Source organism: Chiloscyllium plagiosum, unplaced genomic scaffold (genome assembly GCF_037043375.1).
Source record: "Chiloscyllium plagiosum isolate Xiang-an unplaced genomic scaffold, Cpla_swu_hap1 HiC_scaffold_1, whole genome shotgun sequence".
NCBI classification, from domain to species: Eukaryota; Metazoa; Chordata; class Chondrichthyes; order Orectolobiformes; family Hemiscylliidae; genus Chiloscyllium; species Chiloscyllium plagiosum.
The window spans coordinates 176,265,124-176,292,760 of record NW_028270139.1 but is presented as its reverse complement, the minus strand read 5'-3'; the positions used below and the strand labels follow the sequence as shown (position 1 = coordinate 176,292,760).

The window sequence follows — 27,637 nt, the reverse complement described above, 5'->3', positions numbered from 1 at the left end:
CTGTATTCACTGTACACCTCCAGGGATTCCCTTGATCCCAGCTGCCTCTACCTGAACCACGCCTCCTCAAAGCCTCAATATTTCTTGTCATCCAGGGTTCCCTGTTCCTGCCAACCCTGCCCTTCACCCTCACAGGAACATACAGACCTTGAACTCTAGCTATCTCACTTTTAAAGGCCTCCCACTTGTCAGAGGTCCCTTTGCCTACAAACAAACTACTCCAGTCAAACCCTGCCAGCTCCTGTCTAATTCCATCAATGTTCACCTTCCCCCAGTTTAGAACTTGAACCTGTGGACCAGTTTTGTCCCTCTCCATAACTACTTAAATTTAATAGAACTATGGTCACTGCTCCCACAGTGCTCCCCCACTGTCACCTCTGTCACCTGTCCTGCTCCATTTCCCAAGAGGAGGTTGGGTTTTGCCCCCTCCTGAGTGTGACCCTCTGCATACTGCTTGAGGGAACTTTCCTGAACACACTTAACACATTCCACCCCATCTAAGCCCTTAACACTCTGGCAGTCCCAGTCTATGTTCGGAAAATGAAAATCCCCGACTATGACAATCCTATTGCTCCTGGGAGTCTCCCCAGTCTCCCTGCAGATTTGTTCCTCGAATTCCCGCTGACTATTTGGGGGCCTATGGTACAACCTCAATAACGTCACCATCCCCTTCTTATTTCTTAGCTCCACCCACAAAGCCTCACTGGATGATCCTTCAGTTATTTCATCTCTGATTACTGCTGTAATTCTCACCTTCATCAAAAATACATCTCCCCCTCCCCTCCTTCCACCACCTCTGTCCCACCTAAAGCACCTGTCTCCTGGTACATGAAGCTGTCAGTTCTGTCCCTCCCTTCGCCATGTTTCTGTAATGGGTATAATATCCCAGTCCCACGTACCTATCCACGCCCTGAGTTCATCAGCCTTACCTCTTGCATTGAAATAGATGCAATTTAATCTAACATGTGGAGGTGCCAGTGTTGGATGGGTGAATAAAGTTAAAAATCACATCACACTAGGTTATATTCCAAAAGGGTTATTTGGAAGTCACGAGTGTGGTGCTGGAAAAGCACAGCTGGTCAGGTAGCATCCGAGGAGCAGGAGAATTGCCGTTTTGAACATAAACTCTTCATCAGGAATGGGGGTGGAGGGTTGGGGGGGATTGGGGCCGAAGATGGGTGAGAGATAAATGGAAGGGAGGTGGGGCTGGAATAAGGTAGCTGGGAATGTGATAGGTTAACGAAGGCCACAAAAGAGCCTTCATATCTGTCAGAGATTTACCTGCACTTCCGCACATGTCATCTCTTATATCCGTTGCTCCTGATATGGTCTCTATATTGGGGAGACAGGACACCAACATTTTGAACCGTTTCTGGGAACATCTCCAGAACACCTGCACGAAACAACTCCACTGCCCCGTGGCTGAACACGTTAACTCCCCCTCCCACTCTCTGAAGGACATGCAAGTCCTGGGCCTCCCCCATCGTCAAACCCTAACCACCTGATGCCTGGAGGAAGAACACCTCATCTTCCACCTTGGGCCCCTCCAACCCCGTGAGATCAATGTGGATTTCACCAGTTTCTTCATTCCTCACCTCCCCACATTATCCCAGTCCCAAGCCTCCTACTCGGCACTGCCCTCTTGACTTGTCCATCTTTCTTCCCATCTATCTGCTCCACCTCCTCTCTTATAACATTTTCCAACACCTTGCCCACAACCAAAGTAAGGCCTTCTATCCAACTCGTCCGTGCTGATCAAATACCCTAAATTAAGCTCGTCCCATTTGCCAACACTTGGCCCATATCCTTATAAACCCTTCCTATTCATATGCCTTTTAAATGTTTTAATTGTACCAGCTTCCACCACTTTCATGCAGAGGGTGGTATGTGTATAGAAAGATCTGCCAGAGGGAACGTTGCCCCTTAGGCCCCTTTTTATCTTTACCCCCTCACCCTAAAACTATGCCCTCTAGTTCTGGACTCCTCCACCCCAGGGAAAAGACCTTGTCTATTTATCCTATCCATGCCCCTCATGGTTTTATAAACCTGTATAAAGTCACCCCTCGGCCTCTGACACTCCAGGGAAAACAGCCCCAACTTATTCAGCCTCTCTCTATAGCTCAAAACCTCAACCCTGGCATCATCCTTATAGATCTTTTCTATGATAAAATAGAAAGTTTTTTGGGGACAAAAAAAGGTTGTAGTGGATAAACATCAATCGTCATATTGAATGTCAGCGTAAGCTCAGTGGTTTAAACGTCCTGCTCCTGCTCCTGCGTTTCTGTCGGAAAATGAAACAAAAGTAAATGCTCCTTTAAATCTAAGACTGCTTCTCAATATTCAGGAGATTAATTTTCAATTCCTGAAGGCTTCAGGACAAGCTTGTAGGATTTCAAAGCTAAAACATTGTAAAAGATCTGATACTAGGAATTTCATTGATGTCGATGCTCCAAGTTTATAGAACAGTGAATGTGGATCTTGCTACTGCATGCAATAGTTGAGGTGATCAGCCGAGAGGTACAATTACAGGGGACATGTTTGGGAAAAAGAAAAACAATAGAAAGATAATAGGGAAGAAGCAAAACTATTTCCATAGAACAAGTTAAGCCAGCTATGAAGAATTGAAAACAACAAATGCTGGAGATCACATCGGGTCAGGCAGCATCCATGGAGAGAGAGAGAGCAAGCTAACGTTTCAAATCTAGAGGACTCTTCATCAGGGCTGACGTAGAGTGGAGAGGGGACATTTACACTATAGTTTTTTGGGGTGGGTCAATGGTTGTAGGGTGTTAGGGGAGTAAGGATGTTGATAGTTCAGGTTAAGGGATTGGAATGTGAGAATGGCAGAACAGGGCTGAAAATGTGGTGCTGGAAAAGCACAGCAGGTCAGGCAGAATCCAAGGAGCAGGAGAATCAACGTTTCGGGAAGAGCTTATGCCCGAAACGTCGATTCTCCTGCTCCTTCGATGCTGCCTGACCTGCTGCGCTTTTCCAGCAACACATTTTCAGCTCTGATCTCCAGCATCTGCAGTCCTCACTTTCTCCCCAATGGCAGAACAGGGGTGTGTCTCCTGCCAGATGTGAAAGGACATACAATCCTACTGGGGGATGGGGGGGTTGGGAGAGAGGACATGGAGATAGAATGTAACAAACTTAAAAAAAAGGGAAGAAATGGTTCACAATTTGAAGGTGTTAAACTCAATATTAAGTCCAGAAGGCTGTAAAGTGCCCAGTCTGAAGTTGAATTGTTCCTCCAGTTTGTGCTGTGATTCACTGGAACACTGTAGCATGCTGTGGTACTAAACTATAGGAAGGCTAGGGTCATGCTTGCTCATAGTCTGGAGTTTGGTTTCTCCAATGTAGAATAGGCCACATTGGAGGCACATTGGGTCAACTACGAAATGTTTCTGTCATGTGAAATTCTCAACAATTTCGGCAAAGAAATAGGAACCGCCAGGAATAATGAATGAAACAGTCACTTCACTTAATTTAGATACAACATTATAAATGAATGTCATGTCTGAGCAAGGCTACAGAGTAAGTAAATGAGTGGCAAGTTGCTAAGTGCAAACTAATAATATTGCAATGAGTAAAACTGGACAGCAAGTTGCATCCTCTGAACCGATTAGATTGAAGAATTGTCAAATAAGCATTGTAGGATTGAGAAAGAAGCATTAAGCAGAGCGGCTGAATTTACAGTTAATTGGAGGGACAGAAAGAGAAAAGAAGGGATTTTGTGGTGGAGTGGTAGTATCCCTAACTCTGAACCAAGAGGTTCAATTCAAGTCCCACCTACCCCTTGATTAGAAAGAATAGGCAGAAAGAGATAAGGATTAGATTGTAATAGAAATAGTGAGAGAAAAGGCAAGATTAAAAATAATCAAACATTTCAAATTTAGTACTTAAAAATTCTTGCAATGTCCAAACCATTACCCTTGTAATGTATAGGTTTCAGTACAGAAGGGTGATTGGGAACAAAGAATAATCACATTAATAGGTTTGAAGTGGGAGATGCTGGAGATTAGAGTCGAGAGTATGATGCTGGAAAAGCACAGCAGGTCAGTCAGCATCTGAGGAGCAGGAGAGTTGACCTTTCAGGTATAAGCCCTTCATTCAGGAATGAGGCTTATGCGCTGGGGGCTGAGAGATAAATGGGAGGAGGATGGGGCTGGGGGGAAGGTAGCTGAGAATGCAATCGGTAGATGAAGGTGTGGTTAATGCTGATAGGTTGTTGAGAAGTGTGGAGCGGATAGCTGGGAAGGATGATGAACAGGTCAAGGGGGCCGTGCCAAGTTGGAGGTTTGGAACTGAAAATATGTGGGGAGAGGGGAAATGAGGAAACTGGTGAAATCAACATCAATCCCATGTGGCTGCAGGGTACCAATGCAGAAGATGAAGCTTTCTTCCTCCAGGCATCGGATGGTTTGTATTTGGCGATGGAAAGGCCAGGACCTGCATGTCCTTGATGGAGTGGGAGGGGGAGTTGAAATGTTCATCCACGGGTCAGTGGATTTGTTTCCGGCAGGTGCCCAAGAGATGTTTTCTGAAATGATTTGCAAGTTGGCATCCTGTCTCCCTGATGTGGAGGAGACCATATTGGGAGCAATGGATACAGTAGATGATGTGTGGGAGTACAGGTAAATTTCTGTCAGAAGTGGAAGGATCCTTTGGGATTTTAGACGGCGGTGAGGGGTGGGTGGGTGTTGGTGAGTGTGGGTTCAGGTTTTGTAATTCCTGAGGTGGCAGGGGATGATGCCGGGAATGGGGTGTGGGCTGGTGGGGGGTGTGTGGACCTGACGAGAGAGTCACAGAGGGAATGGTCTTTACGGAATGCAGATAGGGGTGGGGAGGGAAATATATCCCAAGTTGAGGGGACTGGTTGTAGGTGGTGAAATGGTGGAGGATGATGCGATGTATCCAGACGTTGGTGGGGTGGAAGGTGAGGACCAGGGTGAGGTTCTATCCTTGTTGCATTGGGAGGGGTGGGGTTCAAGGGCGGAGGTGCTCCGTGGTGAATCGGTTGCTGGAGATGTAGCCGGGTCCCAGCTATGGCTGCCTCTTTGTCAGCTATGTGGACCGTCTTGAAAGGATATTGGAGCGGGAGGGGGAGGATCCAGTTGTTGTGGTCCACGTTGGTACCAACAACATAGGCAAGACTAGGGTGGAGGACCTGTTTGGGCATTCCGAAGCACTAGGCAGGAAATTGAAGCACAGGTCCTCAAGGGTCATAATCTCTGGATTACTGCCCGAGCCACGTGCCAATTGGCATAGGGACAAGAAAATTAGGCAAGTAAACACGTGGCTAAGGGATTGGTGTGGGAAAGAGGGATTCCACTTCATGGGTCATTGGCATCAGTTTTGGAACAGGGGGGATCTGTACCGTTGGGACGGTCTCCACCTGAACCGATCAGGTACCAATGTTCTAGCGAAGAGGATAAATAGGGTGGTCAGTAGGACTTTAAACTTCTGAGTTGGGGGGAAGGGAAAGTGAAAGCGACAGGGAGTATGGAGGTAAATGGCAAGATAAGCAGCAGGATAGCATGTTTCCAGGCGGATTTAAAATTGAGGCAGACTGAGAATGCAGTAAAAAGCAAGGATAACTTAGGACATATGACTTCCAACATCTCTAATGATAAGGAAGTTAGCATTAAGGCACTTTACCTGAATGCTCGTAGCATACATAACAAAGCCGATGAACTAATGGCACAGATAATAGTGAATGATTATGATGTAGTAGGCATCACAGAGACTTGGTTACAGGAGGGTCAGGACTGGCAGTTAAACCTCCATGGTTTTTCAACTTATCGAAAAGACAGAGAGGTGGGCAGAGGGGGTGGGGTTGCCTTGTTAGTTAAGAACAAAATTAAATCTATGGTATTGAATGACATAGCGTCGGATGATGTGGAGTCTGTGTGGGTGGAATTGAGGAACCACAAAGGCAAAAAAAACATAATTGGAGTTGTGTATAGACCTCCTAACAGTGGTCAGGACCAGGGACGCAACATGTACCGGGAAATAGAGAAGGCATGTCAGAAAGGCAAGGTTACATTGATCATGGGAGACTTCAATATGCAGGTGGACTGGGTAAATAATGTTGTTAGTGAATCTAAAGAAAGGGAATTCATGGAATGCTTACAGGATGGCTTTTTGGAACAGCTTGTCATGGAGCCCACAAGAGAGCAGGCTATTCTGGACCTAGTGCTTTGCAATGAACCAGACTCTATAAAAGATCTTAAAGTAAGGGAACCCTTAGGAAGTAGCGACCATAATATGATAGAGTTCAGTCTGGAGTTTGAAAGGGAGAAGGCAAAATCGGATGTAATGGTGTTACAGTTGAATAAAGGTAATTATGAGGGCATGAGAGAGGAACTGACTAAAATAGACTGGAAGCAGAGGCTAACCGGGAAGACAGTAGAGCAAAAATGGCAGGAGTTTGTAGGTATAATTGAGGACAAGAAAAGAAAGATTAACCGGGGAGGGATTAGACAACCTTGGCTGACAAAGGAAGTCAGGAAATGTATTAAAGAAAAAGAGAGATCCTATAAAGTGGCTAAGAACAGTGGGAAATCAGAAGATTGGGAAGGCTACAAAAGCAAACAGAGGATAACAAAGAGTGTAATAAGAAAGGAGAGGATCAAATATGAAGGTAGGCTAGCCAGTAATATTAGAAATAATAGTAAAAGTTTCTTTCAGTACATAAGAAAGAAACGACAGGCAAAAGTAGACATTGGGCCACTTCAAACTGATGCAGGAAGCCTAGTGATGGGAGATAAGGAAATAGCAGGAGAACTTAACAAGTACTTTGCGTCAGTCTTCACAGTGGAAGACATGAGTAATATCCCAAAAATTAAAGGGTGTCACGGGGCTGAGTTGAGTATGGTTGCCATTAAGAAAGAGAGAGTGCTAGAAAAGTTAAAAAGTCTTAAAATTGATAAATCTCCTGGCCCCGATGGGATACACCCTAGAGTTCTGAGAGAGGTGGCTGAGGAAATAGCAGAGGCATTGGTTGAGATCTTTCAAGAGTCACTGGAGTCAGGAAAGGTCCCGGATGATTGGAAGATGGCTGTTGTAACCCCCTTGTTCAAGAAAGGATCAAGGCAAAAGATGGAAAATTATAGGCCAATCAGCTTAACCTCGGTTGTTGGTAAAATTCTAGAATCCATCATTAAGGATGAGGTTTCTAAATTCTTGGAAGAGCAGAGTCTGATTAGAACAAGTCAACATGGATTTAGTAAAGGGAGGTCATGCCTGAGAAACTTGTTGGAATTTTTTGAAGAGGTAACAAGTAGGTTAGACCAGGGAAACCCAGTGGATGTGGTCTATCTAGACTTTCAAAAGGCCTTTGATAAGGTGCCACACGGGAGGCTGCTGAGCAAGGTGAGGGCCCATGGCGTTCGAGATGAGCTGCTGGGATGGATTGAGGATTGGCTGTCTAACAGAAGGCAGAGAGTTGGGATAAAAGGTTCTTTTTCAGAATGGCAGCCGGTGACGAGCGGTGTCCCGCAGGGTTCGGTGCTGGGGCCACAGCTGTTCGCATTATATATTAACGATTTGGATGAGGGAACCGGGGGCATTCTAGCGAAGTTTGCCGATGATACGAAGTTAGGTGGACAGGCAGGTAGTACTGAGGAAGTGGGGAGGCTACAGAAGGATCTTGACAGGTTGGGAGAGTGGTCCAGGAAATGGCTGATGGAATTTAACGTGAGCAAGTGCGAGGTCTTGCACTTTGGCAAAAAGAATAAAAGCATAGACTACTTTCTAAATGGTGAGAAAATTAATAAAGCCAAAGCACAAAGGGATCTGGGAGTGCTAGTCCAGGATTCTCTAAAGGTAAACATGCAGGTTGAGTCCGTGATTAAGAAAGCGAATGCAATGTTGTCTCTTATCTCAAGAGGGTTGGAATATAAAAGCAGAGATGTACTACTAAGACTTTATAAAGCTCTGGTTAGGCCCCATTTGGAGTACTGTGTCCAGTTTTGGTCCCCACACCTCAGGAAGGACATACTGGCACTGGAACGTGTCCAGCGGAGATTCACACGGATGATCCCTGGAATGACAGGTCTAACATATGAGGAACGGCTGAGGATACTGGGATTGTATTCGTTGGAGTTTAGAAGATTAAGGGGAGACTTAATAGAGACGTACAAAATAATACATGGCTTGGAAAAGGTGGATGCTAGGAAATTGTTTCAGTTAAACGAGGAGACTAGGACCCGTGGACACAGCCTTAGAATTAGAGGGGGTCATTTCAGAACAGAAATGCGGAGACATTTCTTCAGCCAGAGAGTGGTGGGCCTGTGGAATTCATTGCCACGGAGTGCAGTGGAAGCCGGGACGCTAAATGTCTTCAAGGCCGAGATTGATAGATTCTTGTTGTCTCGAGGAATTAAGGGCTACGGGGAGAACGCTGGTAAGTGGAGCTGAAATGCGCATCAGCCATGATTGAATGGCGGAGTGGACTCGATGGGCCGAATGGCCTTACTTCCACTCCTATGTCTTATGGTCTTATGGTCTTATGGAACAGTCCATCTTCCGCAGTTACACTGGCACCATTCCCCACCTTTTCCTCCGCTACATTGATGACTGTATCAGTGCTACCTCGTGCTCCCACGAGGGTTGAACAGTTCATCAACTTCACCAACACATTCCACTGTGACCTCAAATTCACCTGGACCATCTCGGACACCTACCTCTCCTTCCTGGACCTCTACATCTCTATCTCTGGTGACTGACTAACCACAGACATCTACTACAATCCCATTGACTTCCGCAGCTACCTAGACTACATCTCCTTCCACCCTGCCTCCTGTAAAATTGCCATCACTTATTCCCAATTCCTCCACCTCCACCACCTCTGTTCCCAGGGTGACCAATTCCATCATAAAACATCCCAGATGGCCTCCTTCAAAGATCACAATTTCTCCTCCCATGTTGTCAATGATGCCGTCTAGCGTATCTCCCCCACTTCCTGCACCTCCATCCGTGAACCCCACCCATCCCAATCGCAACAAGAACAGAACTCCCCTGGTCGTCACCTTCCACCCCACCAACCTCCAGATACATCACATCATCCTCTGCCACTTCAGCCATCAACATCCAGTCCCCACAGCTCGGGATATATTTCTCTCCTGACCCCTATCTGCATTTCAGACTTCCTTCTGTGACTCTCTCGTCAATTTCACGCCTCCCCATCAACCCATACCCCACTCCTGGCACCTTTGCCACTGCAGGAATTACAAAGCCTGCATCCTCACCTTCCCCCTCACCTCCGTCCAAAGTCACAAAGGATCTTTCCATATCTGACAGAAATTTACCTGTACTTCCACACGTCATGTACTGTATCCATTGCTCCCAATGTGGTCTCCTCTACTTCGGGGAGACAAGATGCCAACTTATGGATTGTTTCAAAGAACATCTCTGGGATACCCACTCCAACCAACCCCACCACCCCGTGGCTGAACACTTCAACTCCCCCTCCCACTCCACCAAGGGCATGCAGATCCTGGGCCTCCTCCATCACCAAACCCTAACCACCCAATGTCTGGAGGCAGAATGCCTCATCTGCAACCTTGGGACACAGCAACCACACGGGATCAATGTTGATTTCACCAGTTTCCTCATTTCCTCTCCCCCGACATTATCCCAATCCCAAGCCCCCAACTAAGTTGACACAGTGGTTAACACTGTTGCCTCAGAGTGCCAGGAGCCTGGGTTCGATTCCCACCTTGGGTGACTGGCTGTGTGGAGTTTGTACATTCTCCCCATGTCTGTGTGGGTTTCCTCCCACAATCCAGAGATGTGCAGGCTGGGCGATTTTGGCCATGTTAAATTGCCCATAGTGTTAGCTGCATTAGTCGGAATAAAATGTAGAGGAATGTAGAGGAATGGGTGTAGGTGGGTTACTCTCCGGAGTCTCGGTGTGAACTTTTGAAGGGCCTGTTTCCATACTGTAGGGAATCTAAACTAGAAAAAAACTCTTGACCTGTCCATCATCTGTCCACTCCACCCTCTTCTCCCTCACCTCCATCTACCTATCGTATTCTCAGCTACCTTCCGCCCCCCCCCCCCCCCCCCCCCACCCCAACCCATCCCCATCCCATTTATCTCTCAGCCCCTGGTCCACAACCTCATTCCTGATGAAGGGCTTTTTCCTGAAATGTTGATTCTCCTGCTACTTGGATGTTGCCTGACCTGCTGTGCTTTTCCAGCACCACATTCTTGACAGTGTTTGAAGTGACAAGACCTGATTTTCTGCATGATGTGGGGGTACCGGTGTTGAACTGGGATGGACACAGTTAAAAATCACACAAGACCAGGTTATACTCCCAACAGGTTTATTTGAAATGTTATGGTGAAAATCACCAGTCTCGGAGTCAGAATTGAGGTTCAATGACAGAGTTTATTGTACAAGGAAATACCGGAGCTCTGGGGAGAGAAAGACACCAACAGCACAGTGGTCAGCTGCGATTCTTCTCTCCACCTGGAGCACATGTCAAGATACTTTTGAGATTATTGAGTTTGTAACATGATTTGTTTATGACAATCATTGCAGAATCATTGATAGTTTTGATGCAGTCATTGTCAGTTCCAGGGCAGCCTTTGTTAAGTTCAGCACCATTATTGTCAGTTTCAATGTTTGTGCATAAAGCCATTGCTGTAGTAATGGGTGCTAATCGCTCTTCCTCAGCAGGACAATTACTTCAACCCTGGCTGCTAGCAGTTTGTATTGAGTTCGTATCAAGCTGCAAGCAATACTATCAAAGGTGTTAGCCCAGACACGTCGGCGGGCAGTGTACCTTACTCATGTATATTTTCTCCCCCACCCACCTTAAACTAATCAACTCGGTTGTGAGTGCATTGTGCTGGCATTCTGGTGACCCCAGGCAGTGTCTGTATTTGCTTCGCTGTCTCTCTCCATATTGTGGTCTGGCGGCCATCTTTTTTTTCTTGTGTCAAGTGGCCAACTGATGACTCTGTGGCCATGTGCCTAGTGTCACCCTGCCCCATGCCATCTCCCACTTCAGGAAGCATTAGATTTTGGAGTATCACACTTTCATCAGGTGGTTGTGGATGTTAAGATCATGCTCACAGAATTTATAGCCAAAGGAGTCCAATGTCACGGAGCTGTGATACAACAAACATTCTTAGATTAAAACGTTCATCTTTTAGAATGGAATATGCTGGTTTCTGTTCTTTGATATGTAAATCCCAAATTTCTTTTAAACTACATTCTCAAGATAGCTCAGCTTTTTAAACAACAGGTGTGAAATCTGAGTCCCAATGCGATGTCAGACGACAAACCCTCTGTATATTTTTACAGAGTTTTACATGAATTCATGCAGTTTGGAGCAAACTAAAATAATTCTGCAAAATCAAATTCACCCCATAGGTTTATGAGTGTGCACATGCAAGAACGACAGATTGAATGTGTGGGTGTGACTGCACGTGATAGAATGTGTGTGTAAGTTTGGTTGGAAGTGTGTGAGTGTGATGGGGTATGCGTGAGAGGGTGCGTGTGTCAGTGTGAGTGTGGGGGATGTGTATGTGTGCATATCACAGAGAGCTTGTGTATGAAGGAGGGTCTGTGTGTGTGGAGGGTGTGTGTGTGGGGTGTGTGTGTGGAGGGTGTGTGTGTGAGTGGGTGTGTGTGTGTGGTTGTGTGGTTGTGTGTGTGGGAGGGAGTGTGTGGAGGATGTGTGTGTGTAAGCGTGTGTGTATGTGTATGTGTGAGTGTGTGTGGATGTGTGTGTGTGGGTGTGTGTGGGTGTGAGTGAGTGTGCGCGTGTGGGTGGGTGTGAGTGTGTGTGTGGATGGGTGTGAGTATGTGGGTGTGTGTGTGGATGGGTGTGTGTGTGATTGAGTGTGTGTGTGTGTGTGAGTGTGGTATGTATGTGACTGTGTGAGTGTGTGGTGTGTGTGGTGTGTGTGGGTGTGTGGGTGTGTGAGAGTGTGTGTGGGTGTGTAAGTGTATGTGTGTGTGGGTGTGTGAGTGGGTGTGGTGTGTGAGTGTGTGTGAGTGTGGTGTGTGTGTGACTGTATGTGTGAGTGTGTGGTGTGGGAGTGTGGTGTGAGTGTGAGTGTGAGAGGTGTGTGTGGTGTGTGAGTGTGAGTGTGTGGTGTGTGTATGTGAGTGTGGTGTGTGTGTGAGTGTGTTGCGTGTGAGTGTGTGGTGTGTGTGGATGTGTGAGTATGTGTGTGTGTTTGTGGGGGTTTGTGTGGGTGTGTGAGTGTGTATGTGTGTGTGGTGCGTGTGTGAAGGTGTGTGTGTGAATGTGTGAGTGTGTGATGTGTGTGTTAGTGTGTGGTGTGTGTGTGTGAGTGGGTGGGTGCGTGTGTGGGTGTGTGAGTTGATGTGTGTGTGGGTGTGTGAGTTTGTCGGTGCTGGTGTGTGAGTGTTTGTGTTTGTGGGGGTTTGTGTGGGTGTGTGAGTGTGTGTGTGTGTGGGTGTCTGAGCGTGTGTGTGGGTGTGTGAGTGTGTGGGTGTGTGGTGTGTGTGTGGGTGTGTGTGTGAGTGTGTTTTTGAGTGTGTGGTGTGTGTGTGCATGTGTGTGTGTGTGAGTGTGGTGTGTGTGTGAGTGAGTGTGAATGAGTGTGTGGTGTATGTGTGTGGGTGGGTGTGTGTGTGAGGTGTGTGTGTGTAGTGCGTGTGTGTGAGTGTGTGTGAGGTGTGTGTGAGTGTGTGGTGTGTGTGTGTGGTTGTGTGTTGGTGTATGTATGTGTGTGTGTGTTTGTGGGGATTTGTGTGGGTGTGTGAGTGTGTTTCTGTGTGTGGGTGTGTGAGCGTGTGTGTGGGTGTGAGCGTGTGTGGGTGTGTGAGTGTGTGTGTATGTGTGTGTGTGGGTGTGTGTGTGAGTGTGCGTGTGTGTGTGTAAGTGAGTGTGTGAATGTGTGTGTGGTGAATGTGTGTGTGTGTGTGAGTGGGTGGGTGCGTGTGTGGGTGTGTGAGTTGATGTGTGTGTGGGTGTGTGAGTTTGTCGGTGCTGGTGTGTGAGTGTTTGTGTTTGTGGGGGTTTGTGTGGGTGTGTGAGTGTGTGTGTGTGGGTGTCTGAGCGTGTGTGTGGGTGTGTGAGTGTGTGGGTGTGTGGTGCGTGTGTGGGTGTGTGTGTGAGTGTGTTTTTGAGTGTGTGGTGTGTGTGTGCATGTGTGTGTGTGTGAGTGTGGTGTGTGTGTGAGTGAGTGTGAATGAGTGTGTGGTGTATGTGTGTGTGTGGGTGTGTGAGTGTGTGTGTGTGGTTGTGTGTTGGTGTATGTATGTGTGTGTGTGTTTGTGGGGATTTGTGTGGGTGTGTGAGTGTGTTTCTGTGTGTGGGTGTGTGAGCGTGTGTGTGGGTGTGAGCGTGTGTGGGTGTGTGAGTGTGTGTGTATGTGTGTGTGTGGGTGTGTGTGTGAGTGTGCGTGTGTGTGTGTGTGTGTAAGTGAGTGTGTGAATGTGTGTGTGGTGAATGTGTGTGTGTGTGTGTGAGTGAGTGTGTGGGTGTGGGTGTGTGAGCTTGCGTGAGTGTGTGAGTGTGTGGTGTGTGTGTGAGTTTGTGTGTGTGTGTGAGAGTGTGTGTGAGAGTGTGTGGTGTGTGTGATTATGTGTGTGGTGTGTATGTGTGAGTGTGGTGTGTGCGTGTGGTGTGTGTGTGTGAGTTTGTGTGTGGTGTGTGTGTGTGAGTGTGGTGTGTGTGCTTGTGGTGTGTGTGTGGTGCGTGTGTGTGTGTGTGTGTGAGGTGTGTGTGTGTAGTGCGTGTGTGTGAGTGTGTGTGAGGTGTGTGTGAGTGTGTGGTGTGTGTGATTGTGTGTGTGGTGTGTGAATGAGTGTGTGTGTGTGTATGTGTGTGTGGGTATGTGAGTGTGGGGTGTGTGTGGGTGTGTGTATGTGTGTGTATGTGTGCATGTGTGGGTGTGTGTGTGTTTGTGGGTGTGTGGGTGTGTGACTATGGGTGTGTGTATATGTGTACTTGTGGGTGTGTGTGTGGTGTGTGAATGTGAGTCTGTGTGAATGGTGTGTGTGTGAGCGTGTGTATGTGTATGTATATACGCTCACACTCTCTCACACACACACACAAACTCACACACACACCACACACTCACATACGCACACACACTCACACACACACGCAAGCTCACACACCCACACACACACACTCACACACTCACACACATGATCTCACACACACACTCACACACCCACACAAACCCGCACAAACACACACACACTCACACACGCTCACACACACACCACTCACACACACTCACATTCACACACCACACACACACCCACACATCCACAAGTATGTATGTGTGTTAGTGGGCGGCACGGTGGCACAATGGTTAGCGCTGCTGCCTCGCAGCGCCAGAGACCCGGGTTCAATTCCCGCCTCAGGCGACTGACTGTGTGGAGTTTGCACGTTCTCCCCGTGTCTGCGTGGGTTTCCTCCGGGGGCTCCGGTTTCCTCCCACAGTCCAAAGATGTGCAAGTCAGGTGAATTGGCCATGCTAAATTGCCCGTAGTGTTAGGTAAAGGGGTAAATGTAGGGGTATGGGTGGGTTACGCTTCGGCGGGTCGGTGTGGACTTGTTGGGCCGAAGGGCCTGTTTCCACACTGTAACGTAATCTAATCTAATATGTGTGAGTGTGTGTGTGGGTGAGTGTGCGTGTGTGACTGTGTTTGTGAGTGTGTGCGTGTGGGTGTGAGTGTGTGTGGGTGGGTGTGCGTGTGGAGGGTGTGGGTGTGTGTGTGAGGGTGTGTGTGGAGGGTGTGTGTGTGTGAGATTGTGTGTGTGAGATTGTGTGTGTGAGAGTTTGTGTGTGAGAGAGTGTGTATGTGTGGAGGGTGTGTGTCTCAGTGTGTCTGTGTGTGTGTGTGGAGGGTGTATGTGTGTTTGTGTGTGGAGGATGTGTGTGAGAGTGTGTGTGTGTGAGATTGTGTGTGAGAGAGTTTGTGTGTGAGAGTGTGTGAGAGAATGTGTATGTGTGGAGGGTATGTGTGTGTGTGTGTGGAGGGTGTTTGTGTGTTTGTGTGTGGAGGGTGTGTGTGAGAGAGAGTATGTGTGTGAGTGAGAGAGTGTGTGTGGGTGTCTGAGTGTGCGTGTGAGAGTGTCTGTGTGAGTGTGTGTAAGTGTCTGTGTGAGTTTGTGTGGGTGTGTGGTGTGCGTGTCTGAGTTTGTGTGTGTGAGTGTCTGTGTGAGTTTGTGTGGTTGTGTGGTGTGCGTGTCTGAGTTTGTGTGTGTGAGTGTGCGTGTGTGTGTGTGTGTAAGTGAGTGTGTGAATGTGTGTGTGGTGAATGTGTGTGTGTGTGTGTGTGAGTGAGTGTGTGTGATGTGTGTGGGTGTGGTTTATGTGAATGTGTGCGCGTGTGTGTGGTGTGTGTGGGTGAGTGTGTGTGTGAGTGTGGTGCGTGTGTGTGAGTGTGTGGTATGTGTGAGTTTGGGTGTGTGGTGTGTGTGTATGAGTTTATGTGTGTGAGTGTGTGTGTGTTTGTGCGGGTTTGTGTGGGTGTGTGAGTGTGTGTGTGAGCGTGTGTGTGTGAGATCATGTGTGTGAGTGTGTGAGTGTGTGTGTGTGGTTTGTGTGAGTTTGTGTGTGTGTGTGAGTGTGTGTGCGTATGTGAGTGTGTGGTGTCTGTGTGAGTTTGTGTGTGTGTGTGAGAGTGTTTGTGTGAGAGTGTGTGGTGTGTGTGATTATGTGTGTGGTGTGTGTGTGTGTGAGTGTGGTGTGTGCGTGTGGTGTGTGTGTGTGAGTTTGTGTGTGGTGTGTGTGTGTGAGTGTGGTGTGTGTGTGGTGCGTGTGTGTGAGTGTGTGTGAGGTGTGTGTGTGTAGTGCGTGTGTGTGAGTGTGTGTGAGTGTGTGGTGTGTGTGATTGTGTGTGTGGTGTGTGAATGAGTGTGTGTGTGTGGGTGTGAGTGTGGGGTGTGTGTGTATGTGTGTGTGGGTATGTGAGTGTGGGGTGTGTGTGGGTGTGTGTATGTGTGTGTATGTGTGCATGTGTGGGTGTGTGTGTGTTTGTGGGTGTGTGGGTGTGTGACTATGGGTGTGTGTATATGTGTACTTGTGGGTGTGTGTGTGTGTGTGTGTGGTGTGTGAATGTGAGTGTGTGTGAGTGGTGTGTGTGTGAGCGTGTGTATGTGTATGTATATGTGTGAGTGTGTGTGTGGGTGAGTGTGCGTGTGTGACTGTGTTTGTGAGTGTGTGCGTGTGGGTGTGTGTGTGTGGGTGGGTGTGAGTGTGTGTGGGTATGTGTGGGTGGGTGTGCGTGTGGGTGTGTGTGGAGGGTGTGGGTGTGTGTGTGAGAGTGTGTGTGAAGGGTGTGTGTGGAGGGTGTGTGTGTGTGAGTGTATGTGTGTGAGATTGTGTGTGTGAGAGTTTGTGTGTGAGAGTGTGTGAGAGAGTGTGTATGTGTGGAGGGTGTGTGTCTCAGTGTGTCTGTGTGTGTGTGTGGAGGGTGTATGTGTGTTTGTGTGTGGAGGATGTGTGTGAGAGAGAGTGTGTGTGTGCGTGAGAGTGTGTGTGTGTGAGATTGTGTGTGAGAGAGTTTGTGTGTGAGAGTGTGTGAGAGAATGTGTATGTGTGGAGGGTGTGTGTCTGAGTGTGTGTGCGAGTGTATGTGTGTGTGTGTGGAGGGTGTTTGTGTGTGGAGGGTGTGTGTGAGAGAGAGTGTGTGTGTGCGTGAGAGTGTGTGTGTGTGTGAGTGAGAGAGTGTGTGTGCGTGAGAGTGTGTGTGTGTGTGCGTGAGAGTGTGTGTATGAGAGTGTCTGTGTGTGTGGGTGTCTGTATGAGTGTGTGTGAGTGTCTGTGAGTGTGTGTGTGTGTGAGAGTCTGTGTGAGTGTGTGGGTGTGTGTGTGAGTGTGTGAGCGTGTGTGTGTGTGTGAGTGTATGTGAGTGTGTGTGTGTGTGAATGTGTGTGTGTGTCTGTGTGTGTGTGAAGCTGTGTGGGTGTGTGAGTATGTGGGCTTGTGAGTGAGTGTGTGTGTGTTTGCGTGTGAGTGTGTGAGTGTGGTGTGTATGTGAGTGTGTGTGGGTGTGGATGTGTGTGAGTGTGTGTGTGGGTGTGTGTGTGTGGATGTCTGTGTGAGTGTGTGTGTGAGAGAGTGTGTGTTTGGAGGGTGTGTGTCTGTGTGTCAGTGTGTGTGTGTTTAGAGGGTGTGTGTGTGGAGGGTGTGTGTGTGTGGAGGGTGTGTGGGTGTGTGACTATGGGTGTGTGTATGTGTACTTGTGGGTGTGTGAGTGTGTGTGTGGTGTGTGAATGTGAGTGTGTGTGAGTGGTGTGTGTTGAGCGTGTGTATGTGTATGTATATGTGTGAGTGTGTGAGTGTGTGTGTGTGAGTCTGTGTGAGTGTGTGGGGGGGGTGTGAGTGTGTGAGCGTGTGTGTGTCAGTGTATGTGTGTTAGTGTGAGGGTGTGTGGGTGTGTGTGTATGTGGGTGTGTGTGTGTCTGTGAGTGTGTGTGTGTGTGTGTATGTGGGTGTGTGAGTGAGTGTGTGTTTGTGTGTGAGTGAGGGTGTGTGTGTTGGTTTGGGTGTGTGAGTGTGTGTGGGTGTCTGTATGTGTGTGGGTGTCTGTATGTGTGTGTGTGGGTGTGTGTATGTATGTGTTAATGTCTATGTGGGTGTGGGTGTGTGGTGTGTGTGTGTGTGGTGTGTACGCGTGTGTCTGTGAGTGTGTGGGTGTGTGTGTGTGGGTGTATGAGTGCGAGTATGTGAGTGTGTGTGTGGGTGTGGGTGTGTGTGAGTGTGTGTGAGTGTACGGGTGTGAGTGTGTGGTGTGAGTGTGTGAGTGTGTGTTTGTGTGTGTTGGTGTGTGTGGGTGTGTGTGTGTGAGTGTGTGTGGGTGTCTGAGTGTGCGTGTGAGAGTGTCTGTGTGAGTGTGTGTAAGTGTCTGTGTGAGTTTGTGTGGGTGTGTGGTGTGCATGTCTGAGTTTGTGTGTGTGAGTGTGTGTGTGTTTGTGGAGGTTTGTGTGGATGTGTGAGTGTGTGGTGTGTGTGAGTTTGTGTGTGTGTGAGTTTGTGTGAGTGTGGTGTGTGTGCGTGTGTGTCTGTGAGTATGTGGGTGTGTGTGTGAGTGTATGAGTGCGAGAGTGTGAGTGTGTGTGTGGGTGTGGGTGTGTGTGAGTGTGTGTGAGTGTGCAGGTGTGAGTGTGTGGTGTGGGTGTGTGAGTGTGTGTTTTTGTGTGTGGGTGTGTGTGTGAGTGTGTGTGGGTGTCTGAGTGTGCGTGTGAGAGTGTCTGTGTGAGTGTGTGTGGGTGTGTGTGGGTGTCTATATGAGTCTGTGTAAGTGTCTGTGTGAGTTTGTGTGGGTGTGTGGTGTGTGTGTATGAGTTTGTGAGTGTGTGTGTGTTTGTGGGGGTTTGTGTGGATGTGTGAGTGTGTGTGTGTGTGAGTGTGTGTGTTGGTGTGTGAGCGTGTGTGTGTGAGTGTGTGTGCATATGTGAGTGTGTGGTGTGTGTGAGTTTGTGTGTGTGTGTGAGTTTGTGTGAGTGTGTGAGTGTGGTGTGTGTGTGTGAGTGTGTGGTGTGTATGTGAGTGTGTGTGCGTGTGGTGTGGGTGTGAGTTTGTGTGGGTGAGAGTGTGTGAGTGTGTGGTGTGTGTGTGGTGTGTATGTGAGTGTGCGTATGGTGTGGGTGTGAGCTTGTGTGTGTGTGTAAGTGTGTGGCGTGTGTGAAAGTGTGTGGTGTATATGTGTGTGTGGTGTGTGTGAGTGTGTGTGTGTGAGTGAGTGTGAGTGTGTGTGTGAGTGTATGTGTGAGTGTGTGAGTGTGTGTGTATGGGTGTGTGAGTGTGTGTGTGTGAGTGGGTGAGTGTGTGAATGTGAGTGTGTGGTGTGTGTGTGAGTTTGTGTGAGTGTGGTGTGTGTGTGTGAGAGTGTGGTGTGTATGTGAGTGTGGTGTGTGTGTGGTGTGGGTGTGAGTTTGTTTGTGTGTGTGTGTGTGTGGTGTGCGAGTGTGTGGTGTGTGTGAGTGTGTGTGTGTGAGTGTGTGTGGTGTGCGAGTGAGTGTGTGTGTGAGTGTGTGTATGTATGAGTGTGGGAGTGTGTGTGTATGGGTGTGTGTGTGAGAGTGTGTGTGTGTGTCAGTGGGTGAGTGTGTGAATGTGTGAGTGTGTGGTGTGAGTGTGAGTGTGTGGTGTGTGTGTGAATGTGTGTGTGAGAGTGTGTGTGAGTGTGTGTGTGCATGAGTGTGGTGTGTGTGGTGTGTGAGTGAGTGTGTGTGTGTATGTGTGAGTGTGTGTGTGTATGGGTGTGTGTGTGTGCATTAGTGTGGTGTGTGTGTGTGGTGTGAGTGAGTGTGTATGTGAGTGTGTGTATGTGTGAGTGTGTGTGTATGGGTGTGTGTGTTTGTGTCAGGGTGTGTGTGTGGGGTGTGTGTGTATGGGTGGGTGTGTGAGTGTGTGGTGTGTGGGTTTGTGTGTTGGTATGTGTATGTGTGTGTATGTGTGTGTGCGCGTGTGTGTATGGGTGTGTGAGTGTGTGTGTATGTGGTGTGTGAGTGGGTGAGTGTGTGTGTGAGTGTGTGTGTGGGTGTGTGTGTGTGTGTTTGGGTGTGTGTGGGTGTGTGTGTCATGTGTGTGTGGGTGTGTGTGAGTGTGTGTGTGAGTGTGTGGGTGTGTGTGTGGATGTGTAGGTGTGTGAGTGAGTGTGTGTGTGAGTGTGTGTGTGCATGAGTGTTTTGTGTGGTGTGTGAGTGAGTGTGTGTGAGTGTGTGTATGTGTGAGTGTGTATGGGGTGTGAGTGTATGTGTGAGGGTGTGTGGGTGTGTGAATGTGTGTGTGAGGGTGTGTGGGTATGTGTGTGAGGGTGTGTGGGTATGTGTGTGAGGGTGTGTGTGGGTGTGTAAGTGTATGTGTGAGTGGGTGTGTGAGTGTATGCGTGTGAGTGTATGGTGTTAGTGTGTGTGTGTGGTGTGTGTGTGGTGTGTGTGTGAGTGTGTGGTGTGTGAGTGTGGTGTGTGTGAGTGTGTGTGTGTGAGTGTGGTGTGTGTGTGTGTGAGTGTGTGGTGTGTGTGTGTGTGAGTGTGGGTGTGTGAGTGTGTGTGGGTGTGTGTGTGTGAGTTGGTGTGTGGGTGTGTGTGGGTGTGTGAGTATGTGTGTGTGTTTGTGGGGGTTTGTGTGGGTGTGTGAGCATGTGTGTGCATGAGTGTGTGTACGTGTGTGTATGTGGTGCGTGTGTGTGGGTGTGTGTGTGTGTGTCTGTGTGTATGAGTATATGGTGTGTGTGTGAGTGTGTGAGTGTGTGTGGTGTATGTGGGTCCGTGAGTGTGTGTGAGTGAGTGTGTGAGTGTGTGTGTGTGTATGAGTGTGTGTGAGTATGGTGTGAGTGTGTGTGTGTGGTGTGTGTGAATGTCTCAGTGTGTGATGTTTGTGAGCGTGGGTGTGTGAGTGTGTGTGTGAGTTGGTGTGTGGGTGTGTGAGTGTGTGTGTGTGGGTGTGGTGTGTGTGTGGGTGTGTGAGTGTGTGTGTGTTTGTGGGGGTTTGTGTGGGTGTGTGAGTGTGTGTGGGTGTGAGAGTGTGTGCGGGTGTGTGAGTGTGTGTGTGGTGCGTGTGTGTGGGTGTGTGAGTGTCTGTGTGTTTGAATGTGTGGTGTGTGTGTGAGTGTGTGTGTGTGAGTGTGTGAATGTGTGGGTGTGTGTGTTGGTGGGTGGGTGTGGGTATGCGAGTGTGTGGTGTGTGTGTGGGTGTGTGAGTGTGTGGTTTGTGTGTGGGTGTGTGTGTGTGTGTGTGTGGTGTGTGTGTGTGAGTGTGTGGGTGTGTGTGTGTGTGAATGTGTGAGTGTGTGGTGTGTGTATGTGTGAGTGTGTGGTGTGTGTATGTGTGAGTGTGTGGTGTGTGTGAGTGTTTGGTGTGTGAGTGTGTGGTGTGTGTGTGTGGGTGTGTGGGTGTGTATGTGTGAGTGTGTGGTGTGTGTATGTGTGAGTGTGTGGTGTGTGTGTGTGGGTGTGTGTGTGTGTATGTGTGAGTGTGTGGTGTGTGTATGTGTGAGTGTGTGGTGTGTGTGAGTGTTTGGTGTGTGAGTGTGTGGTGTGTGTGTGGTGTGAGTGTGTGTGAGTATGTGTGTGTGTGTGTGTGTGTGTTTGTGTATCATTCAGTGGGGTCACCTACATGGTAAAAACAATGACTGCAGATGCTGGAAACCAGATTCTGGATCAGTGGTGCTGGAAGAGCACAGCAATTCAGGCAGCATCCAAGGAGCTTCGAAATCGACGTTTCGGGCAAAAGCCCTTCATCAGGAATAAAGGCAGAGAGCCTGAAGTGTGGAAAGATAAGCTAGAGGAGGCTAGCTAGGAGGGTCACCTACATTATGACATGAACCCAAGGTTCATGCAAAAACGCTGAGGAACTGTGCAGAAGCTGATAGCAATGTTTGGTACCCAACCAGGTACCTTGGGTTGATGTCACACTACATGTGAGTCTACTGCATGATACACGCACACACCCCTACATACTCACACACCCACACAGACTCTCCCTCAGATACAAGCTCTTTCTGATATGCCCAATATACACCCCCCACACATACACCGACACATGCACTCTCTCAACATACCCCATTTCTGTCACATACACACACACACTTAGAGACATAGAGATGTACAGCATGGAAACTGACCCTTCGGTCCAACCCGTCCATGCTGACCAGCTATCCCAACCCAATCTAGTCCCACCTGCCAACACCCAGCCCATATCCCTCCAAACCCTTCCTATTCACGTACCCATCCAGACGCCTCTTAAATGTTGTGATTGTACCAGCCTCCACTACATCCTCTGGCAGCTCATTCCATACACGTACCACCCTCTGCATGAAAAGGTTGCCCTTTAGGTCTCTCTTAAATCTTTCCCCTCTCGCCTCAAACGTATGCCCTCTCGTTCTGGACTCCTCCACCCAGGGAAAAGACTTTGTCTGCTTATCCTATCCATGCCCCTCATGATTTTATAAACCTCTAGAAAGGTCACCCCTCAGCCTCTGATGCTCCAGGGAAAACAGCCTCAGCCTATTCAACTTCTCATTATAGCTCAAATCCTCCAACCCTGGAAATCTTTTTTGAACCCTTTCAAGTTTCACTACATCTTTCCAATAAGAAGGAGACCAGAATCGCATACAGTATTCCAACAGTGGTCTAATCAATGTCCTGTACAGCCTCAACATGACCTCCCAAAACCTGGACTCAATACTCTGAACAATAAAGGAAAGCATACCAAACATCTTCCTCACTATCCTATCTACCTGTGACTCCACTTTCAAGGAGCAATAAACCTGCACTCCAAGGTCACTTTGTTCAGCAACATTTCCTAAGACCTTACCATTAAGTGCATACATCCTGCTAAGATTTGCTTTCCCAAAATGCAGCACCTCGCATTTATCTAAATTAAACTCCATCTGCCACTTCTCAGCCCATTGGCCCATCTGGTCCAGATCCTGTTGTAATCTGAGGTAACCTTCTTCGCTGTCCACTACACCTCCAATTTTGGTGTCATGCTCACATCTAAATCATTTATATAAATGCTGAAAAGCAGTGTTAGCAGCCCTGATCCTTGTGGCAATCCACTGGTCACAGGCCTCCAGTCTGAAAAACAACCCTCCACCACCACCTTCTGTCTTCTACCTTTGAGCCAGTTCTGTATCCAAATGGCTAGTTCTCCCTGTATTCCATGAGATCTAACCTTGCTAACCAGTCTCCCATGGAGAACTTTGTCGAACGCCTGACTGAAGTCCATATAGATCACATCTACTGCTCTGCCCTCATCAATCCTCTTTGTTACTTCAAAAAACTCAATCACGTTTGTGAGACATGATTTCCCACGCACAGTCATTTTGACTATCCTTAATCAGTCCTTGCCTTTCCAAATACATGTACATCCTGTCCCTCAGGATTCCCTCCAACAACATGCTCACCACCAACGTCAGGCTCACTGGACTGTAGTTCCCTGGCTTGTCCTTACCACCTTTCCTAAACAGTGGCACCACATAAGCCAACCTCCAGTCTTCTGGCACCTCACCTGTGACTATCGATGATACAAATATCTCAGCAAGAGGCCCAGCAATCACTTCCCTAGCTTTCCACAGAGTTCTAGGATACACCTGATCAGATCCTGGGGATTTATCCATCTTTACGCGTTTCAAGACATCCAGAACTTCCTACTCTGTAATCTGGACATTTTGCAAGATGTCACCATCTATTTCCCTATAATTTATATCATCCATATCCTTTTCCACAGTAAATACTGATGCAAAATACTTGTTTAGTATCTCCTCCATCTCCTGCGGTTCCATACAATGGCTGAGTTGCTGATCTTTGAGGGGCCCTATTCTCTCCCTAGTTACCCTTTTGTCCTTAATGTATTTGTAAGAACCCTTTGGATTCTCCTTAACTGTATTTGCCAAAGCTATCTCACATCCCCTTTTTGCCCTCCTGATTTCCCTCTGAAGGATACTCCTACTGCCTTTAAGGATTCACTCGATTTCTCCTGCCTTTATCTGACATATGCTTCCTTCTTTTTCTTAACCAAACCCTCAATTTCTATAGTCATCCAGCATTCCCTATACCTACCAGCCTTCCCTTTCACCCTGACAGGAATGTACTTTCTCTGGATTCTTGTTATCTCATTTCTGAAGGCTTCCCATTTTCCAGCCGTCCTTTTACCTGCGAACATCTGCCCCCAAACAACTTTCGAAAGTTCTTGCCTAATACCATCAAAATTTGCCTTTCTCCAATTTAGAACTTCAACTTTTAGATCTGGTCTATCCTTTTCCATCACTATTTTAAAGTAAATAGAATTATGGTCACTGGCCCCAAAGTGCTCCCCCACTGACACCTCAGTCACCTGCCCTGCCTTATTTCCCAAGCGTAGGTCAAGTTTTGCACCTTCTCTCGTAGGTACATCCACATACTGAATCAGAAAATTGTCTTGTACACACTTAACAAATTCCTCTCCATCTAAACTCTGAACACTATAGCAGTTCAAGTCTATGTTTGGAAAGTTAAAATCCCTTACCATAACGACCCTATTATTCTTACAGATAGCTGAGATCTCCTTACAAGTTTGTTTCTCAATTTCCCTCTGACTATTGGGGGGGTCTATAATACAATCCCAATAAGGTGATCATCCCTTTCTTATTTCTCAGTTCCACCCAAATAACTTCCCTGGATGTATTTCTGGGAATATCCTCCCTCAGCACAGCTGTAATGCTATCCCTTATCAAAAATGCCACTCCCCCTCTTCTCTTGCATCCCTTTCTGTCCTTCCTGTAGCATTTATATCCTGGAACATTAAGCTGCCAGTCCTGCCCATCCCTGAGCCATGTTTCTGTAATTCCTATAATATCCCAGTCCCATGTTCCTAACCATGCCCTGAGTTCATCTGCCTTCCCTGTTAGGCCCCTTGCATTGAAATAAATGCAGTTTAATTTTTCAGTCCTACCTTGTTCTCTGCTTTGTCCCTGCCTGCCCTGACTGTTTGACTTGCCTTTGTTCTCAACTGTATCTGTCTCAGATTGAAATCTTTCCTCACTATCTCCCTGGGTCCCACCCCCCCACCTTACTAGTTTAAATTTTCCTGAGCAGCTCTAGCAAATCTCCCTGCCAGTATATTAGTCCCCTTCCAATTTAGGTGCAATCTGTCCTTCTTGTACAGGTCACTTCTACTCCAAAACAGCTTCCAGTGATCCAAAACTGTGAATCCTTGTCCTGTGTACCAGCTCCTTAACCATGTATTCATCTGCTCTGTCCTCCTATTGCTGTCCTCATTAGCTCGTAGCACCGGGAGTAACCCAGATATTACTACCCTAGAGGACCTCCTTTTTAAATTTCTGCCTAACTCTCTGTAATCTCCCTTCAGAATCTCAACCTTTTCCCTTTCTATGTTGTTGGTTCCAATGTGGACAATGACCTCTTGCTCGTGCCTCTCTCCCTTGAGAACATTCTGTACCCTCTCTGAGACATCCTTGATCCTGGCACCAGGGGGTAACACACTATTCTGATTTTTCGCTGCTGGCCACATAAACGTCTGACTGTACCTCAGACTAGAGAATCCCCGAACACAATTGATCTCTTGGAACCTGATGTCCCTCTCATTGCATTAGAGCCAGTGTCAATACCAGAAACTTGGCTGTTCGTGCTACGTTCCCCTGAGAATCCATCACCACCCACATTTTCCAAAACAGAATATTTGTTTGAAATGGCGATAGCCACAGAAGACTCTTGCACTACCTGCCTATCTCTCTTTCCTGGAGTTAATCCATCTATGTGACTGTATCCTCAACTTTTCCCCCTTCCTATAACTGCCATCCATCACATCCCGTTGCTCTTATAAATTCCTCATTGCCTCTAACTGTCTCTCCAACCAATCCATTTGACCTGATTGGATTTGCAACCAACGGCATTTATTGCAGATATAATCGTCAGTAACATGTAAACTCTTCCCTAAACTCCCACATCTAACAAGAGAGTATCTTACTCTCCGAAAGACTATTTTTGCTTCTTTCAATCTTCAAGCGCAGAAAGTAACACTGTCTTATTCCTCTACAAAACATTGGTCCAGGTTAAACTAATACTTATGGCTTATATTTTTAGTTTAATCAAGAGACATATCTCAATATAATGTATAATCAAGAAACAACCCACTCTACCCGCGACTACAGACTTACTGTAAGGTCACGCTGAAAATATTCACTTATCAGTTTCTGTGCTGTGACCCCTCCCAAACAGGTTCCTCCAAGATGAGTTGTGAATTTCAATGCTTATTACTTTTCCCAGATGAACTCCGATGTCCAGCGATACATGAATTCAAACAGTCCAAGCTCACCTATGTGTCAGTTAGCAATAATGATTTCTGTCTCTCGCATTCACTCTCCTGCACCGACCTTTATCTATTCCTCTCCCTTTAAAAAATGCTGTGGTTTTGACTATTTGTTTCTCCAAAGTTCCAAAACAATGCAACAGCAGATAAAGCAGTACTTGCTGCTCCTGGAATTCAAGGAAATCACATCTAACACTTAAAATACCTCAAAAATGTTAACCAAGCTTATACACCAACACTCTACCAACTCGTCAAATCAGTTTTCCATCATTTCATTCCCAGGTTCTCTTAACACTACTCTTCTCTCCAGTATTATAGACCATTTAACATTCGTGTTGCTCTGATTGGTGTGGAGGTATGGACCGTCAACAAGATCACCATTGACAGGAGTGCTGAGGATAACATGAACCGATTCCTCACATGGAGAAGAGAAAATCTACTCCCTCGTATGCATAACGACAATGCCCATCTCATCACGTAAGTATCCAGTCTTTGGGATTGAACAAACGCTAAGCACTTACTCAAATATCAAACCTCTTATTCACAACATCAAACCTCTGACTCACAACATCAAACCTCTTATACACAATAACAAAACTCTGATACACAATATCAAACGTCTTACTCACAATATCAGAACTCTTAGTCAAATATCAAAACTCTTACACATAATAACAAAACTCTTACTCACAATGTCAAACCTCTTAAACACAATATCCAAAATCTTACTCACAATATCAAACATCTTACACACCATGTCAAATCTCTTAAACACAATATCTAACCTCATACCATATCAAATCTCATACACACAATATCAAACCTCTGACACGCAATATCAAAACTCTTAAACACAATATCAAACTTATTACAATATCAAAACACTTACTCACAATATTAATCCTCTTACACACAATAACAAACCTCACACACAATATCAAACCTCTTACTCCCAATATCAAAATTCTGACTCACAATATCAAACATCTTACTCAGAATATTAAAACTCCTACTCACAATATCAAACCTCTTACTCCCAATATCAAACCTCTTACACACAATATCCAAACTTTTACAATATCAAACTCTTACTCAAAGTATCAAACCTCTTACAATAGCAAAACTCTTATTCAAATATCAAACCTTATACTCACAAAATCAAAACTCTTAGTCAAATATGAAAACAACTACACACAAAATCAAACCTTTTGCACAAAATATAAAAACTCTTACTCACAATATCAAACCTCTTACTCACAATACTAAGATTTTAAAATATCAAAACTCTTACACACTCTTACACAACTCTGTCTCACAAACTTGATTGAGTTTTTTGAAGAAGTATCAAAGAGGATTGATGAGGGCAGAGCAGTAGATGTGATCTATATGGACTTCAGTAAGGCGTTCGACAAGGTTCCCCATAGGAGGATGTTGATTTTTCTTGTCAATTTTCTTGCTTCTTTTTTTGCATCTAATACTTTCTCTAATTTCCCTCAAAAGCCATTCACTTTGATTATTTACCAGAGCCATTCTAACATATTCTGTGGTGTGTATTTCTCTTTTTCAGAGGCATTTCCTTTTCACATGAACTTACAGGTTTGGCATCGTTAAGTGGAATGTGTTCAGTAGAAAATTCTGGAGGAGTGAACTCGGTAAGTTCCCATTTCCCCTTCTATTCCCACCTCATCATCCCTCTCTGCACCTCATGGAATGTAACATACTGCCCTTGTTACAGTCGATTGTCCACTACCTCAAACTGCTGCTGACAACAGTGTTGATATTAACCAGTCAGCATAACCCAACCACAAGGGCTCCACCCTGAACAACATGAGGACTTCTCATTCAATCAGTGAATCATGAAATATAG

At 46.9% G+C, this 27,637-nt stretch overlaps 1 protein-coding gene across 1 annotated transcript in view; it reads left to right on the top strand.

Annotated features, from left to right (window-relative positions):
* The window catches only part of LOC148152298 (disintegrin and metalloproteinase domain-containing protein 12-like), a 657,223-nt gene that overhangs the window by 226,546 nt on the left and 403,040 nt on the right, over positions 1-27,637 (top strand). The window contains exons 9-10 of the mRNA XM_087986062.1: positions 26,081-26,247; positions 27,338-27,422. Coding sequence (XP_087842188.1) covers positions 26,081-26,247; positions 27,338-27,422 — 252 coding nt within the window. The remainder of the gene's footprint in view (positions 1-26,080; positions 26,248-27,337; positions 27,423-27,637) is intronic.